General features: G+C 32.0%; 1 protein-coding gene across 1 annotated transcript; it reads right to left on the bottom strand.

Annotated features, from left to right (window-relative positions):
- Window positions 1-2238: 2238 nt before the first annotated feature.
- LOC137815924 (uncharacterized) lies at window positions 2239-3261 on the bottom strand. Its single transcript, XM_068619032.1, has one exon. The coding sequence runs from the start codon at window positions 3259-3261 to the stop codon at window positions 2239-2241; it is 1023 nt and encodes a 340-aa protein (XP_068475133.1).
- Between the last annotated feature and the right edge of the window lie 14375 nt (window positions 3262-17636).

Genomic DNA, 17636 nt, shown 5'->3' with positions numbered 1-17636 from the left:
ACTAATACATCAGATATTCAAACGAATGCTCAACCGGAATGTTGAGTTATATGTTGATGACATTGTAGTTAAGTTTGATTCGTGCATAGAACATATAAAAGATCTTAAAGAAGTCTTCAAGGCGTTACCGGAGCACGGCATGCGAATAAACACCTATAAGTCTGCGTTCGGGGTAGAGGGAGGCAAATTCTTGGTATTCATACTCACTTATCGTTGCATCGAAGCTAACCCAGGGAAGTTTAGGGCAATCACTAAAATGCGAAACCTTGAAAATACAAAGAAATTTAGAAGTTGATCGGACGGTTGACGACCCTATATTGGCAGAAAAAACCAAGCGATTGTCTAGTTACTGAGGAAAGCAGCAAAATTCAAATGGAATCTTGAATGCGAAGAAATTTTCCTTCACCTAAAAGCTTTCCTAGCAGCACCATCGGTTATACAAAAATCGGATACTCAGCGACCGATAATAGTCTACCTATCGGTCTCCGAAGAAGTCATTAGTCTAGCATTATTACAAGAAATAGAAAGGAAAAACAACTGGTTTTCTTCATTAGTCGGATACTACAACGTGTCGATGTCCAATATATTTGCTAAAGCAGATTTAGCTAGACAAATGATAGGATGGGCGGTTGAACTATCGGAATTTAAGATCCAATACCAATCAAGAGAGGGCAATGAAGTCCCAAAGTTTGGCTAATTTTACAACAGATTAGAGACTCAAGCCTACAGAGAATGAAGACCTATAGTGGATACTATACATGGATGGATCCTCAAATGACAAATCTTTTGGAGCAGAGCGATTTGGAGGGCCTCAGCGGGATTCATCAGGGGTAAGTGCAACTTGCAAACCCTGAGCAATCTGAAATCACTCTTCTAGGAGGGATGACAATCTTGAACATATTCACAGACAAGACTCGAGTAGATCGGTGAGACCACTACTCTGGTCTCCCTTTATTCTCTTGTTTTTTTGGTCGCTCGTCGCTGATTGATGGTGGAATCAAATCTATAATGGGAGTGGAAATACGATTTACTGTCCAGCTCCGTAAAAATTTTAAAATATCTATCCTTGAAATATTTATACGAAGAGGCATAGGGAGAAAAAAAATGCTACCTAAAACGGCTTGACAATGAAAGCAAACTTACATGATGGAAATGAGCTTCTTTATAGATTTTCAGAGACGAGAAGACGAAACATTGTCTCGTTTTCAATCGTTACATTTGTTTCAAGACAACGAGTTCAAACAATTGCATACGAAGCGACATGGTCAATTGGGCCGTTAGATCTCATAGATAAAAATTTAGGTCAAGATCGAACAATGTGTTAAATGACATATGTCCAATCATCCTTAACATTATGTACCTTTAATGATTAACATTATCACTTCGAACCTCAAAGCACCCAACGGTCAAATTTAGGTTCTTCTGAATGACTCTCCCTCGAACTTGGAGCTAAACGAGCGACGTCCCTTGACATCGGTGACTAACCGACCAGATAAATTGGTTATATCAAATAGAAAATAAAGAGATATGCGAAAAAGTATGCAATATCCTATAAATTCGATAATTACGCGATAAATAAGCTAATACTATTTTATCAAAAATACGCATTAGATACGACCCATAAGCGAGATATCCCACTATTAATAATATAAATAAGCATTGCTATACGAGAGTAAGATACACTTTTAACAATATATCATTCACTCTTTTAAAGAGCTCTTACTTGTAGTAAAAGCAAATTTTAACCGGTAGTTTCGACAAAACAACAGGTTGTTTTTCAAATAAACTTGAGAAAGGTTTTGAGAAAAGGTTTGTTCTTGTTGTTTGGATTAAATCCCAGTCCAGCCTTGTCAAAAACACAATTTTGAGAAGTAAGAACAGTTTCAAGATTTGATTAGCCTTTAGAAAACTTGTCCACAATTTTTAAACGATAGTGAACCTTGTTTTGAAGAGATTTACAATTTTCACAAAAGCTTGAATCAACATAGTTACAAGAAAATTTTTGGTAAATCATTTTCAGGTTTTCTAAATCAGTTTTTGAATTTCTTAACTATTCATCTAAGATCTTGACTCTATTTTCCAACCAATTGTTTAACCCTTTCAACCGGTTATTCAGTAGGGTCAACTTGTTAGCTTCCTCATGAGTTTCTTTGAAGGCATTAAGAAGTTGACTATAGTTTTCAAAATTCACAGAAGTGTTAGAATTTACACTACTGCTTCCTAAATCTTCTTTTGCCATCAAACACAGATTGACTTCTTCATCTTCCTTTGATGATGAACTTGAGGATGAGTCATCATTATCTTGCCAAGCGATGTAGGCTTTTCTTGGTTTGCCTCTCTTTGCAAACTTCTTGTTAGCCCCTTCTCTTTGCTCTCATTTTTTGGACAATCAGCCTTGATGTCACCCTGTTTTCCACATCCAAACCAAGTATAGTTTGTAAAATTAAATTCATTGACTTTCTTACTATTATACCTGTTTGATGGCTGGTTTTTTTCCCTGCTTTTCTTCTTCAAGAACTTGCCAAATTTCTTTGTGAGCAAGTTGAGAGTTTCACTATCACTGTAGTCACTTGAGTCTTGATTAACCTTTTGTGCAACATATTTTAAAGCAATGCTTTTCACATGCTTTTCTTTCTTTTCTTGGTCATGTAGACAGTTCATCTCAAGTTCATGCTCTCTTAACTCTTCAAAGAAAGATGTAGTGGTCAATGTAGTGAAATCCTTTGATTTTGAAATGGTAGTGACCTTTGGCTGCCAAGACCTATCCAAGCATTTAAGGATCTTGATGTTCAACCTCTCTCTTTCAAAGATTTTGCAAAGACCAATGAGACGATTTACAATGTAAGTAAATATCTTCTGCACATCAGAGATGGTTTCCCCTTTCAGCATCCTAAACATTTTATACTCTTGAATCAAGGCATGCTTCCTTGCTCTCTTCACATTTGTTGTGCCTTCATGGATTACTTCAAGGATGTCATACATCTCCTTTGCTGATACACATTGAGAGACCCTGAAAAATTCATCTAAATTCAAAGCAGAAGTTATAATGTTCTTGGCAATGCAATCATATTGAGTTTTTTTACTTTCATTCTCAGTCCATTGGGACCAAGGTTTTCCAATAAAAACATCATTTTTTTCAAGCTTATGTATAAAAGGACCATTTGTGATAGCATCCCAAATTCCTCTATCAATTGATTCAACAAAAAAATTCATTCTTACCTTCCAAAATCGATAGTTCATTCCACAAAACAAAGGTGGCATGGTTATAGAAGCACCTCCCCAAAGGATAGTTTTTTAGCCATTTTCAAAAAGATTTAGGATCGAAACTTGAGTAACTTTCAAGAACTCAACTCCCCATGCCAATTGTTAGAATTAGTGGCCTAAACAAGAGGGGGTGAATTGTTTTCACAAGATTTCGCAAAGATTAGAAGTAGAGTGAAAAGTTCTGAAAAATCAACGAATTGATTTTCTATTCTACTGAATAAAATTTATGTTTTAAGGTTCTTTATAGAAAATCAACCAGTTTTTTTCTCGAAACAACAAGTTGTTTATACCAACATAATATAAAACAATGTTAAAAAATGTATGAGTGAAGGGATAAAGAGAATCACACAAAGAGTTTTATACTGATTCATGATCCTGCTGGTTGACCTAAGTGCAAGAGTCTTGCCACGTCAAAGGTCTCTCCTCTTGATCAGCTTCGCACCACGTTAGCCTTTGCTCCTCACGCCCTAATTCCTCGCAAGAACCTGAAGAAAACAAAGTGGCGCCGCTGCGGCCGATCGCGCTCCGACGCTCAAGTCAGTGACGGAATCACCAAAAAACTCAGAGAGAATGTCTCAACTCAAGGAACCGTGCGCAGTGAATCTCAGTGTACTAGAAAGTATTCTGAAAGCGTACCTCAAAAGTCTGTTAAGAGTTCCTTATATACCTGAGCACTTTCTCTCTCCTGACGGTTACACCTCTGGACACGTGGCTCGTATCCAGCTGTACACGTGTCGCCATCTGGAGCCCCCTCCACTTGAGCGTCACCTCTACTCTTCAAGCCATTCGACTAAGTTACCCATACAAGGAGTAACTTGGTGCACAACTTACCTTGGAGCGCGACCCCTTAAGTGGCGAGTACGGGGTGTCACCCTGCACACCTTCTCTGTGGTCTCGCCTGCCGTTATCACGATCTGCTTCACTTGTATACCATGCACGTTCTGGGAAACTGTTCCCTTGCCCCGACCTCTGGTTAGGGAATGATCATCTGATAACCTCATCCTCCACTGCTGCGTGATAAGCATATCATTGGCGCCTTCTTCGTACTTGTATCCCTTGAAAGCCTTAGGCAAGCTTTCCTGATCTTTCGGCGATGTGCCCCTTTCGGCGGTCTCTAACCACCTGATCTCCTAGTACTCATATATGGCGACTATGGCGCAACTCTGGCGACCGCCAATTACACACACTAGAGATCGAAGAGCACCAAATCAACGATTGGCGACTACACAGACTTCCCGATGTACTTCCCTTCTGTCAGCCATGTGTCCCGTTCAACACGCCTATATTATCGCTTGCTACCACGTCATCACTTCCGATTACCTGATCGGTACACAAGCCCCCCAAACCAAAAGCTACATCCAACCCTCGGTTAACAGCTGAGAATTCACTATGTAATCAAACCTAGATTACAAAATACACACCAAGAGTGATGATCATGAACCCTTCAAAAACACACACCATTCATTGGCAACACCACATTTTGCAGAAACACTTTTCTGAAACTGCCTTACACCAAATACACAGAATTACAGTGTTCAAAGTGAAGAAAAAGAATACACCTAGTCTTAACAAAGTAGAAAAACAGAAATATATATACCCCCAATCCTATTCCACATACAAGTGATGATCCAAAGCTCTTGATTTCTTGAAAAATGTTTTTAATAATATCTCTTTTTTAGTGTCTTGAAAATAATATCAAATATTCTTTATATAAACTCAATCAAGTGGTCAAAGTTGTTAGCTAAAAAACCAAAAGCAGTTGGAAGCATTTAAAACAGTTTAAAACACATAACAAAATTCTTTTATAAAAACAAGTTGTTTTCCAAAATAACAAATTGAAATAAATTTTCTATTAATGTTTTCATAAAAACAACCAGTTGTTTTATCGAAATAACTTATTGTTTCAGTTAGACTGCAAAGACAAAATTAAGCATTCAAAATCATTTTGAAAATCACTAAGTGTCAAACAATAGGTTGAAAAACTTGCCTTACCCTCAATCCCTTGAATAACAACTTTTTCAACTAATTGATTTGGAAAACAACTAAATAAAATTTTGTCAACTTTTAAGAAAACATTTCTTTCAAAAGAGATAAAAATTCAAATGAGTTTGGATCATAACAAGGAGTGAATTAACAAGTTAAAAAGTACTAGACAACACACATACACAACAACAAAGTCTTCAAGCTTTCCACACAAATTTGGAGGTATCAAAGCATCTTGTTCAACAATTTGGACCATCTAGAACAAGAAATCTTGGTGGTAGCTACTATGTTTTAGTTTTAGTTTATGGTTATTCTAGGTTTACGTGACCTTTTTATCTTGCTTAAAAGAATGATGCTCTTAAAGCCTTTAAAAAAAATCCAGTGTTATTCAAAATGAAAAAAAATGAAAATTAAGACATTAAGAAGTGATCATAGTAATGAATTTCATAACGAGTCTTTTGAAAAAATTTGTGAACAATTTGGTATTTCACGTAACTTTCATGCACCTAGAACACCACAACATAATGATGTTATAGAAAGAAAGAAAAAAATTTCGAAGGAACCGACAAGAATAATGTTAAATAAAATTGTTTTACCTAAATATGTTTTGGTTGATGCTGTGAGCCCAACTTTTTATATTTTAAACAAGCTTTTGTTAAGAGCTATTTTAAAATTAATATTGTATGATTTTTTCACAATTAGAAAACCAAACATGTCTCATTTAAGAGTTTTTGGATGTAAATCTTTTGTTTTAAATAATAGGAAGAGTATATTGGATGTTTGATTCAAAGACTAATGAAGTCATCTTCTTAGGTTACTCATTGTCTAACAAGGCCTATAAGGTGTTTAATATAAGAACATTCACTATTGAAGAATCAATCCAGGTTTTTTTATTAATGGTTGGACTATAAGGACAAGTTTTATGAGTTAAGCAAAATTGTAGGTTTACTTGATACAAGCTCATATTTGACATATGAACCTTCACATATCCAAATGGAAGTACCAAGCATTGATGTTGAATGATATACAACAAATCTACCTAAGTAATGGAGAGATCCATGTGATCTTTCATTAGAGAATGTTATTGGTGATATATCAAAATGAGTGTCCACAAGAAGAAACTTAAGTTAGTTTTGTATGAATGTGTCTTTTGTGTTCCAAGAAAAATCGATGTCTTAACTAATGAATATTAGTATATGACAATGCGAGGAGAACAAAATTAGTTTAAGCAAAACAATGTTTGGGAATCGGTACTACAAAATTAGTCACAACAAGTAATTGGAACAAAATGGGTGTTTAGAAACAAAATGAATTATACAAGACGTAAAAAATAAGACAAGACTTGTTGCTAAAGGATAAAACAAGAGAAAATAATTGATTATGATGAAACCTATGCACCCATAGAAAGACTTGAAGCAATAAGAGTTTTACTTTTTATAACATCTATCATGAAATGGATGTGAAAAATGTCTTCTTAAACATATTTAATAAAGAGGAAGTCTAAGTAGAACAATCTCTTGGTTTCATTGATTTTGAACATCCAAAATTATGTCTACAAATTAAAAAAAACCTTATAAAAAATGAGATAAACACCTAGATCATGGTAGGAAAGACATAATAACTTTTCGATTCAAAATTGTTTAAAAAGAAATATTGAATTCAACTTTATTCATTACAAAAATCGAAAATGACAAATATATAGATGAGATAATTTTTGGATCTACTTTGTTCTTAACTTATAAAAAACCTTTTATTTTAAAGATTATTTATAATCATCTTTTAACTTATATAATATTATGTGAAATGATGAAATATAAAATATTCTCCAAACTTCAATTTATATTATTATAAAATTACTTATAAAAAAATTACATTTAACTTTTTCTAAATCAAATTAAATGACACTTACATTCTCTCAAGTTTTTACTTCAATGTTTATTTTTATATTTCTAATAAAATGATATTCACGTCTCTTCTAATTTTTAAACAGTAATTCTTGCTGTGATTTTAATAAATGGCATTCAAATTTCTTATATTTTTTATAAGGTGGCACTTAATTTTTTATTTTATTTAAAATATTATAGTGACTAAAAGTTAAATAAGAAAGATTAGTATCACTTTACAAAAACATAACGAGAATTAATATCATTTACTAAAATATGAATGCCTATTTAAAATGATAAAAAGTATGAGTATCGTTTTATTAAAAATATAATGAAAGTGATTATTGTTTTAAAATTGAAGAGTGTCTAAATTGTACAATCTCATGTAACTATAATTTATCTTTTTTATATTTCAAGTTTTCTTTTAAAATGGAATCTATTATCCTAATCTAGAGACAAATAAAAATTTAAAACATTAGTTAATTATGTATATTTTCCTGGTTTACTTGTAATTTTAGTCTATATATATTTTCAAAACCCTCAATTTTAATTCTTGAATTTCTTTTTACACAATACGAATTACTTATTATGAATTATCTATATTCATTTATGAATTCAGTTATACGTAATTATTATAACATAAAGAAATTAAAGATTCGCCTGATTTCAAGACATTCTTATAGAATTGAAGACCATAATCAATTATAAGATTAAAGAAAGAAACATTTTTAGAATTGAAAATTGTATTAAATTATTTTCTAAATTAAGAATAATTAAAAAATTATAAAATACATTAACTTAAAGTATTAGTATTATTATTATTATTATTATGATTAAGAGTAATTTGTTAATTTATATGTTAAAAAGAAAATGTTTGTTGAAGTTAGGCCTGAAAAATAATAATGTAAGTAGTGGAGGAGTGGAGGGTGAAAGCGTAGGAAAGCGTGTCGGGAGGGTTTAATTAACCGGTTCGGACATGTTCGAGTCATCGGGAATCGTTCCTAATACCGACACACATTTACCTCTAACTGTAACTGTTTATTAACTAATTCTCCTTTTCATTATAATATTTGTTTTTATATTGAAGCAGTGCACGTGAGAAGAGTGATGCCACTATTCTCATTTTTTTGTTCACTAAAAAAGATTCTATTATGAAATCTTAAGCAATGGTATGTATTGAGAGTTGATAATGAAAATGGGGTTTAAGATTGAAAGTGAAAATGAAAATGAAAAAAGGCATGGATTGACAGCACAGGCACTGACGGTCTTATGATTTCAAAGACCCCCGATTTGACATTTGACTTGTCTTTTCACTCTGTGTCTGCAAACTGAATACACGGTTGCACACTACATTTCAATTTTTAGCAGCTTTTGCTTTTCCACACCCAAATTATTTTGGTCAACAATTTTAATTAACCATGCACACATCCTTTCCTTTACCAAATTATTTGGACTTTTTCTATCCAAAATTTCTTTTTCATTCTTAACTAAAATGCTTTCCTTAATCATCCTCTTCTATCTAAACCAATTTCATGAATTTTTTTCTTTTTTTTTTGTACTATGCTTCTCTGCTAAATCATGTACTTTGATGTAGACCGATATATTGTTATAGAAAATCCAATCTAACACATTTCATTTCATGAGGTGACTTCCACCAATGATAGTTATATCATGAATCAACCCTATCGACATATTTTTCTTATCTTAACCTATCTCCTACACCTTTAATATATTATTTATTTCTTTTATTTTGATGGCCCTCACCTTAATTACTTTTTTTTTATAATTTTACCTCTTTTCTATTTACTTTTAACTCGTTTAAATTAAATTAATTTGAAATATTAGAAGCACTATTAGTTCACATAAGTTTCTACTCTGACACCAACTAATGTATCTTTATGTAAGCAGTTGCAGTATCTTCAAAGACCCAATCACTGTAGATTTTTCTTCATAATTATATTCCTCCTTCTAATCCATAACTATACTCAGAATATTATATATAAACAGTTTTAAACAAATAATGATACATGAATGTCCATTACTCTTAAACACCTTATAACATCTCTAAAAATCTATATATTTTTATCTCTCAAAGTGATATTTGGTATGATTTAGTATTCTGGTGTTTATGCATGGTATTTTTTTTTTTTAAAGAAATTCCAGCACAACAGATATTGGTTGAAAAGGGTTTCTGGCAAGAAAGTTTATACGAGTGGTTTACACTAAGTTGAAAAATGATAATGCATCTTCCCTAATTTTCCACTTGATGGAGATAGAGAGATGCATGAGAAACAGGAAAGAGGCGAGGGGGTGGGTGGTCAAGTCTTGGAAAATTTTGCAGTGTGCGACTTTGGGACTGTGACAAACGAAAATGATGCACGTTCTGGTAATAAGGTTGAGTGCACCACATGAGACGCATCTCATGAGTGTCTTACCTAAACCAACTTAGGTTCGACCATAGCCTAATTCAATTTATTTACTTCATGTGCTTCTTTTCATTGATTGAAGCAAGCTTTTTGGAAGATGGGAGTGTTAACTGGCCTTGGCTTTGGCGTATTGCATTGGCAATTTAATTTGGCACTAGTAACTGTCCCTCATGAATAACTGGTTGGACCTGTGTTGAATGGACTGACAAAATTATTAATTACCCTCTATGACTTTCAAAGCATTAGGCTATTATCTAGATATGTAGGTGTTTGAGATAACATGGGAAAAATCATCGCAGGCATCGCATAAAGGAGATGGCCCTTCAACCTTTTTGTCTATTGAGTAGTCCCTTCAAAGTACTTTATCAATTTTCTTTACCTGAAACACTGTTTGTGGAATGCAACTTTTTTGCAAATGATGTAACGCATCACTTATTCAAACAACCTAAAAAGGGTTACTCACTTCACTTACATCCTAATTAGATTAGCAAGAGAATAAATTAGCCACGACGACAATGATCTTGAGATTTAGGTAGAAATTAATGATGTGAGTTAGTTTGAGATGAAGCTTCATGGGACAAGGATAGAATGATGTGCAAGTATTTATTCATGTTAAGCTAGTTAGGGGGATGAATGATTTGAGTGTAAGAAACACATAACATCCATCATTGCGTGTGTTATCTTGCATAGGTGAATAATTAATAAATTTGGTAGCTAGCTAGGTGTGTAGCATTTTCATTTTCATTTGGAACTGTAGAAGTCAAGGCAGCATGAGAACAGTGAGCTATGATTGTCTTTTGAATGAATTGGATTTGATTTCCCATGTGTCATCTTTCGCCTCCTCTAAGCTGGCAACTGCCTAATCAAGTAGACTGAAATTGAAGATTGTTTCCATGCAATTGGTGAAAGTCATATCGCATAACAATTGATTGATTTATCTTCCTTCTAGTACTTTCTCCTCTAAGTTAAGGGACAAAAGGAATTGGTAATACAGGTAGATGGTCTCACTATATGAGTATTTGAAAGGTTAACAATGAGAGCTTAGGTGGTGGTGAAGACTGTTACTGTTGTTCCTGAATAAAGTGCTGTGTTGTCTCTTCAACGCTCTAGGGTTGGTGGCTGTAACTTATTGCAGGCAAAAGAGAGAGAGAGGGAAGAGAAGGATGATTGTGGCTAAAGGGAAAAGTGAGAGAGATGGAATAGTGAGGGAAGGAAGAAAGGGGTTGAAGTTGAAGTTGGGTTCATCGGGTGGTTTTTGTTTGATTTTTGTTGTTGTTGATGATGATGATGATGGTACTGTGGTTGTGTTTTATGGGATTGGCTTGGTGAATGGAGGGGCATGGTGTATTTTGATGGATAGATATCTGTGGAGAGAGAGAGAGAGAGAGAAAAGAGAGAGAGAGAGAGAGAGAGAGAGATTGGAATTTGGGTGGCTATTCTGGGCGGCTGAAGGGTTAAAAAAGCCTGAAATAATAATTAAAAATGTGTGTTTTTGTTTCCTATTCATCCTTTTTGTGTACTGAGAGAGAGAGAGAGAGAGAGAGAGAGAGAGAGAGAGTAGTGTAGAGAGTAGAAGCATATAGTGTGGTAGTAGAAGCATTGAAAAGGATGTGTGGATATGATATTTGAGTTTAGACTTTGCTTATTAATTATTTATAATCAACTCAACTCTCTTTAAATACACTTATACATACTATAATACAATTTCTTGGGGCCTCTTCTGTTCCACTTTTACGTGCTCTCCACATTTTTTAAATTCTCTTTCTCTTTCTATTTTTTATTTCTATTAGGATGAATGATACCATCAAGAACACAAACAAAACGTGTAAGAATGAATAGTTCTTTCATTTTCTTAGTTACGTATTCCATAATTTAGATAAACGAGTTGCTAGCAGCAATTGCTTTTACAATCACAAGATTTACAACTTCCATTGATATTTTATAGTATTCATGAAAGATTAAGGTATAATGAATAACGTAAGTGACTGTCCTTTGACAATTTAGGTGCAGTTTGAATGAGCGTAACTCAATTATTTGAATATAGGCAAAAAAAATGATATTGCGTGTTCTCTGGCAAGTGGGTAATGAAGTAGAGTGAAATTGAAGAGGGTTTGCATGGAATTGGTGAAAGTCATATCGCAAAACAATTGATTGATTATCCTCGTTCTAGTACTTTCTCCTCTAAGTTAAGGGACAAAAGGAACTGGTAATACAGGTAGAATGTCTCACTATTTGAGCATTTGAATGGTTAACAATGACACCATCTAGTTGACTTTGACCTTTGACTATGGCTCACAGGTGCTACCCATTACATTTCTTTTGTCCTTTCTTTATTGGCAATTAGGAACAACCTTTTAGGTTTAACTTAACACTAATTGCATTTATTGATTAGACTTTGCGTGTATGTGTGTGACACTTAAATTCTTGTACAAATTTAACAAATAATATGAAAAAGATGGCAGGCTTTTTTGTGCGTGCGTGTTGGTTAAGATAGTGATTAGTTAGACATGATGTTATTGGGAAATGACAGGCATTCCATACTTGGAAAGTTGCTTCAACTGGTGAGGCTTTGTGTGGAGGGTATAAGGTCAAAATTTCCACAATCAAATTTCTCATCTATAATCTGTGCTGGTGGAAATACTATTCACCTCTATTTCCCATCCATTCGTAAAATCTATGCCTTTTTTCTCTCCTAAAACATCATTATTTCTCTCAATAACATCTATGGTTACATTTTTCAATGGAGGCTGGTCAAGGTTTTGAGTTCATTAATAATGTATCTTATACTTAAATGTTAAAAATGATGAAATTATTGTTATATTTTTTATTTATTTTTATAGATGTATTATCGATACGATGTGAACTCATATATTGTTTGAGTTTGAGTGACATATCGAGTTGTGATAAATGAAGATGATAAGAGTGTTTTTTAATAATTAGTTATTACCTATGCAGTGATATATATCAAAATATAAGTAACAAGTACACAATCAAAAATCTCCTTTTAACCATATTTAAAAATCGCCTTAGCAACCATTCTTTAATTATTGTTCTTGAAGCTGCATTGAAAACAACACCTTCAGCATCTATAATTAAAATTAATCATTGTCAAATATAAACTTTAAGATTAATAATATACAATGATCCAAAATTTCATATGAATAATGTTGTTTAAAATATATGTAATAATATACTATCAAAAAATAATTATATTTTAAAATTTGATTAATAAGACAATTTAATATTTAACAATAATAATGATAATATTATTATTCCTCTCGTTTTGTATTTAAACAAAAATTAAAGGGGTAAATAAAATTTGAGGTCAAACTTAATCTTCATAGTAAATATCAAATAAGAAACTAAAATTCTCTTCCTGCAATATATAACAAAATCTACTAAATTTCAATAACCAAAAACTTGAAATTTTTAAAATTTAAATAGCACAATTTGTTGAGGTTTAGATACTCTCACCGTAAAACAAATCATAGCTAAAAACACAACTAAGTGAGGGTGAATTGATTGAAAAATGTTCTTTAAAATTTTCAAGGAAATTTTTTTCTCAAAATTATTGATAAAAAAAAACTTTCAGTAGGATCGTTTATGAACACCAAAAACACTAAAACTTTTAGAAAATGAATAAAACTAAAATCACAAGAACACAAAAGAATTTTATACTAGTTTGATTCTTCTAGAATATACATCCATTAATCTAAACAATTCAAACTATTTTTTTCACTACAATATTAAAATATCAAATTACAAGAAACACCTATATAATTAGATCAAGACAAAAACAATCACTCCTTGAAACATCTTTTGAAGAGATTTGAAATACGTAATGGAAACTCTCAATTATCTACTGTACTCACCAAACACTGGTGCGATAAAAAATAAATTCAAATTACAAGAGAGAAGCATATCACCGGATCAGTGATAAATTACACAATAACTCAACCTACAATTTAATCTTAAGCAATCTTTCAAATCAAAATGTTCTTTAACAATTTCTTATTACATACAATAAAGTTCTCTCAGTTCGAAGTATATAATAACCATAATCTGCAAAATATATAACTCTTTCATACAATGTTTCAAAATATATTCATTTTTATATGGATTTTAAATATTTACATAAGATTAAAACAAAATATTCAAAATAAAATAAACATTTCTATCATTCAGCTTCTCACTGAGGAGTTCTATCATCAGTAAACATCATCTGCTTCTATGTAAATACACAATCATCACATATTTAAGAAAGCAAACACAAAACAAAGAACAAGGTAAGCTAACTATTTTTAAAACTTCTCATATAATTATAACTTTAAATATTAACATAAAGTCATCAATTCTCATACATTTTCGCAAATCATCAAGTGTCTATCATAAATCATAATTTATTTTTCCTATGTCAGACTTCTACTGACTCACAACAGATAGACACTTGACTCTACTTATGGAAGACTCGTGCATTGACTTAGACTCAGAGATCTTCACTTGTCATACTATCTTAGTGTGAATCCACACATTTATGCACATAAATAATCTCAATATCATATCACCTATTATGACAAGGTTAATTCATATGAACTGAAAGACCAGATTTTAATTCACATGGCAAACAAAATCATATGAACCTCCTTCGACTCCCAACACATAATAATCTTCATCTATATGACTCCAATATATCAAGAGAGTCAGGATATCTTCTTCTAAACGAATCCCTAATCAATTCACATCCTAAACAATCTTAACACAATATTTTATTTTCAGAAAATACTATGTCTTGATTAAGATTCATATTCCACATCTCACAATATCCAAAATCACACAATTAAATCATACCAAAGCTTAGAATTTCAAACCACACAAAAATTCATCCAATAATCACATAAATATCTAATTACAAGATTTTTCAATTGAATATACATAAAACAAAATTTTACATAATTTATAAGTAAAACTATAAAATAGAAATAAATTAACCTTTTAAAAGCATAGATAAAAAATTCGCTTTTAAGTATTTTTTTTTTTTACAAAGTCTAGCTAGAGCAAAAATCATCTCACTTGAGCAAAAAGCACCTAGAATTTTATCTCAGGTCTCGCCTGAGCCAGATTTCTTCTCGCTTAGGCAAAAATGGACCCGAAAGCACCTCGTCTTTTCATTCTATTCTCGCTTGAGCAAGATATTCAGAAAAGTCTACATAACTCTGCCTAATTCCATCATTCAAAGTCAAACAAAAAAACAATTTCAACAACTCATTCACTTCAAGAGCAACTTACATTATATCAATTATAAAAATCAATCAAATTTTTAGATTCAAACAAAGACCTCTACCATAATTTATTCATAACAAAATCAACATTTTCACATTTTATTTCAAACAGTACCCTACATTAATCATAAATAATAAATCATGCAAACAAGATTTGGGACTGATAACCACGTCACCTCCACATCTAGATCTTCTAACCTAGAGTTCTATTTGAAATTAAGGCTAGCTTCCCTTACCTGAACTTGAGCAAATGCTCACTAAGAGCTCCAAACCTACTAAAAGCTCAAGGGTATCTTAACCTACACCACATAGTCCTTATCCAAAATCTAACTATATCACTAGGACTCTGAGCTAACAGATACTGATTCTAAAGATAAAAGCATCACATGCAAGCTTAAACTAAAGGCAAACCTAACTAGATCAAAACTAACTCAAACGAAAAGGAGTCAAAATGAACTTACTCTATATGAGATTTTGATTAGGCAATCTTGTAGAGTTCACCGTGAGGAGTCCAATGGCAGACTCCGATCGTTAACCTGATGAACGAGGAGTTTAGAATCTTAGAAAGAGGGCAGATGAAAAGAAAAAAAGTTTTTAGAGAGATGATGGTTCTTTTAAAATGAAACCTGAATAACTGAATTTATATTTATGTAGTTTTTTCACTTTGTAATAAAATATGCAGGTGTCATTTTAAATTGTACCACTTCTACTCTAAGACTAATTTTCTCGGTCCTTACATTTTAATTTCATATAATTAATTATATATTAAACTTAATTGATTAATTATTCATATTTCAATTTTACATGGTAGACAAGTTATAAAAAAATTACAATACTTTTCGCTTATAGCTTTGTGTTTACTCAATCGTAAGAGTATGCATTCAATAGAACAATAATTACAAATATTGACAATTTAAATAATAATTGGTATCTAATTTATTATCAATGTTTTTACTACTAATTTTATTATCTAAATTAGTTGGTAGCTAGCAGGAATCAATTCCGCTAATTTGTTTCGGTACGAATATAGTCTCATATCGCTCAGAAGTCGAGGTTCTGGTACGAATATAGTCTCATATCGCTCAGGAGTCAAGGCCTAGGCTAGTTTATATACTTCTTCCTCCTCCAACACATCAAGTCACCTTTAAAAGATAAAACTGTGATGGAGCACCGACTTCCAAACTAGAAAATATCTTGGATGTAGTGATTGAGATGCTATCTCTCGGACTTGAGATCATAACAATACCAATAATTTTTTTAGACTTTAAAATAAAAGTATCTAATTTGATCAATATAATAATTAATTATTTTTTATCTAAAAATTAGTTTTTATTTATTGATTTTCATTATAATGTATACTTAAATTTTTTAAATTGTAATTTAATTATATACAAGCTAACTTTAATATGGAAATTTATTGGTTATATCACTTCACAAGGAAAGGATTTGCATAATATCCAACAATACGTAGTTTTTCAACCTTGATTTTTTTAGTACGAGAACAAGACAATGGTTTTTTTTAGCAAAAAGGACAAATCTTGTTTTTGAGTTGTCATTTTGGATAACTATATAATATTTTTGTACGAAGAAGCGACCATTATAAATAAACTGTCAAGCCTAATTTACAAAGAGTTTTATCAATGATTCAATGTATGTCGCTCGTACATGTGTGTTTTGATTGAACTTTAATCTTGTTTTTCCTTTCTTCTTTGTCTCACCTCTCCCAATTGAATTAAAAATGGATCGTGCATCAATCTACACCTTAATCCATGGAAGGAAAGAAAATTAAAGTATTCATGTGACTTAATCAATGGGGATTTGTTTTACCAACTAAGAGAATAAATGTTTCTCAACGCATTGGATTTTGAAAATACTCATTAGTTTAATTAGTAGCAACCCTTCAATTTATTTACTTGGATTCCTGTCCTATGTGATTGGTTTGTACAGCAAGCAAATTCACCTAAGATCCCTTGAAAGTGACCCAAGAAATAAAAAAACCTCAACCAAGGAATAATAAGCTAGCTATAGCTAGTATTCAAAACTTAGCTTGATGAGAATGACTAATAGCTCAAGGTTGGTTTGGATTCTAATTCTTGAACTAATTAATAATGTGTTAAAGCTTTGAGTGTGATTGGGAGACATAACGAGGAAGGAGAAAATGGAAATTAAACTTGATTAATTTAGTGTTACACATTAATTAATTTCCTTCTTGGGTAAAGCATGTTGAGTTTTCACCATAGGCTAAAATGAGGTAGTTGAGAATAGTCTAAGAGGTATGAGAAGAAGAGGGAGACAACATCTAAACATAATTATGAAGAAAAAGAGAAGTAATTGGTGCTACTCAAGGATATAAAATCATTAAACAAAGCACTTGAAACTGCTATACTCTTTTTATGCTCACTACGTCAAATACTAATAATTGTCTTTGAAGTTTTTTAAAGAAATAAGTAATGTGATAGTCGAGTCACTCATGATCCACCTAGCTAGCTCAATTGGGGTCGCATTCGCATGGAAAATGCTTTCACATACCTAAAGTCATATCAACTTTTATTTCTAATCAAACCCCAATCGGTTTTTGGCTCCACCTCCAATAATCTTGTTTCTTTCCTCTTCTCACCAATCAATACCTAATCTTTTTTTTTTCTTCAAAATTGTTTTCTCATTTTTATCCTAATTCTTCCAACTATTTTATTTTCAATTTTACTTCATTTTTAATACTATTAATCCTAATATAGATATATATTTTCTATCACATATTTTCAGTGTAAATTATGAAAGCTGTTACACTTGCTATTTTCATT

The sequence above is a fragment of the Phaseolus vulgaris genome, chromosome 1, assembly GCF_000499845.2.
Source record: "Phaseolus vulgaris cultivar G19833 chromosome 1, P. vulgaris v2.0, whole genome shotgun sequence".
Classification (NCBI taxonomy): Eukaryota; Viridiplantae; Streptophyta; class Magnoliopsida; order Fabales; family Fabaceae; genus Phaseolus; species Phaseolus vulgaris.
The sequence above is the reverse complement of the archived record's forward strand: the minus strand, read 5'-3'. Positions and strand labels throughout refer to the sequence as shown.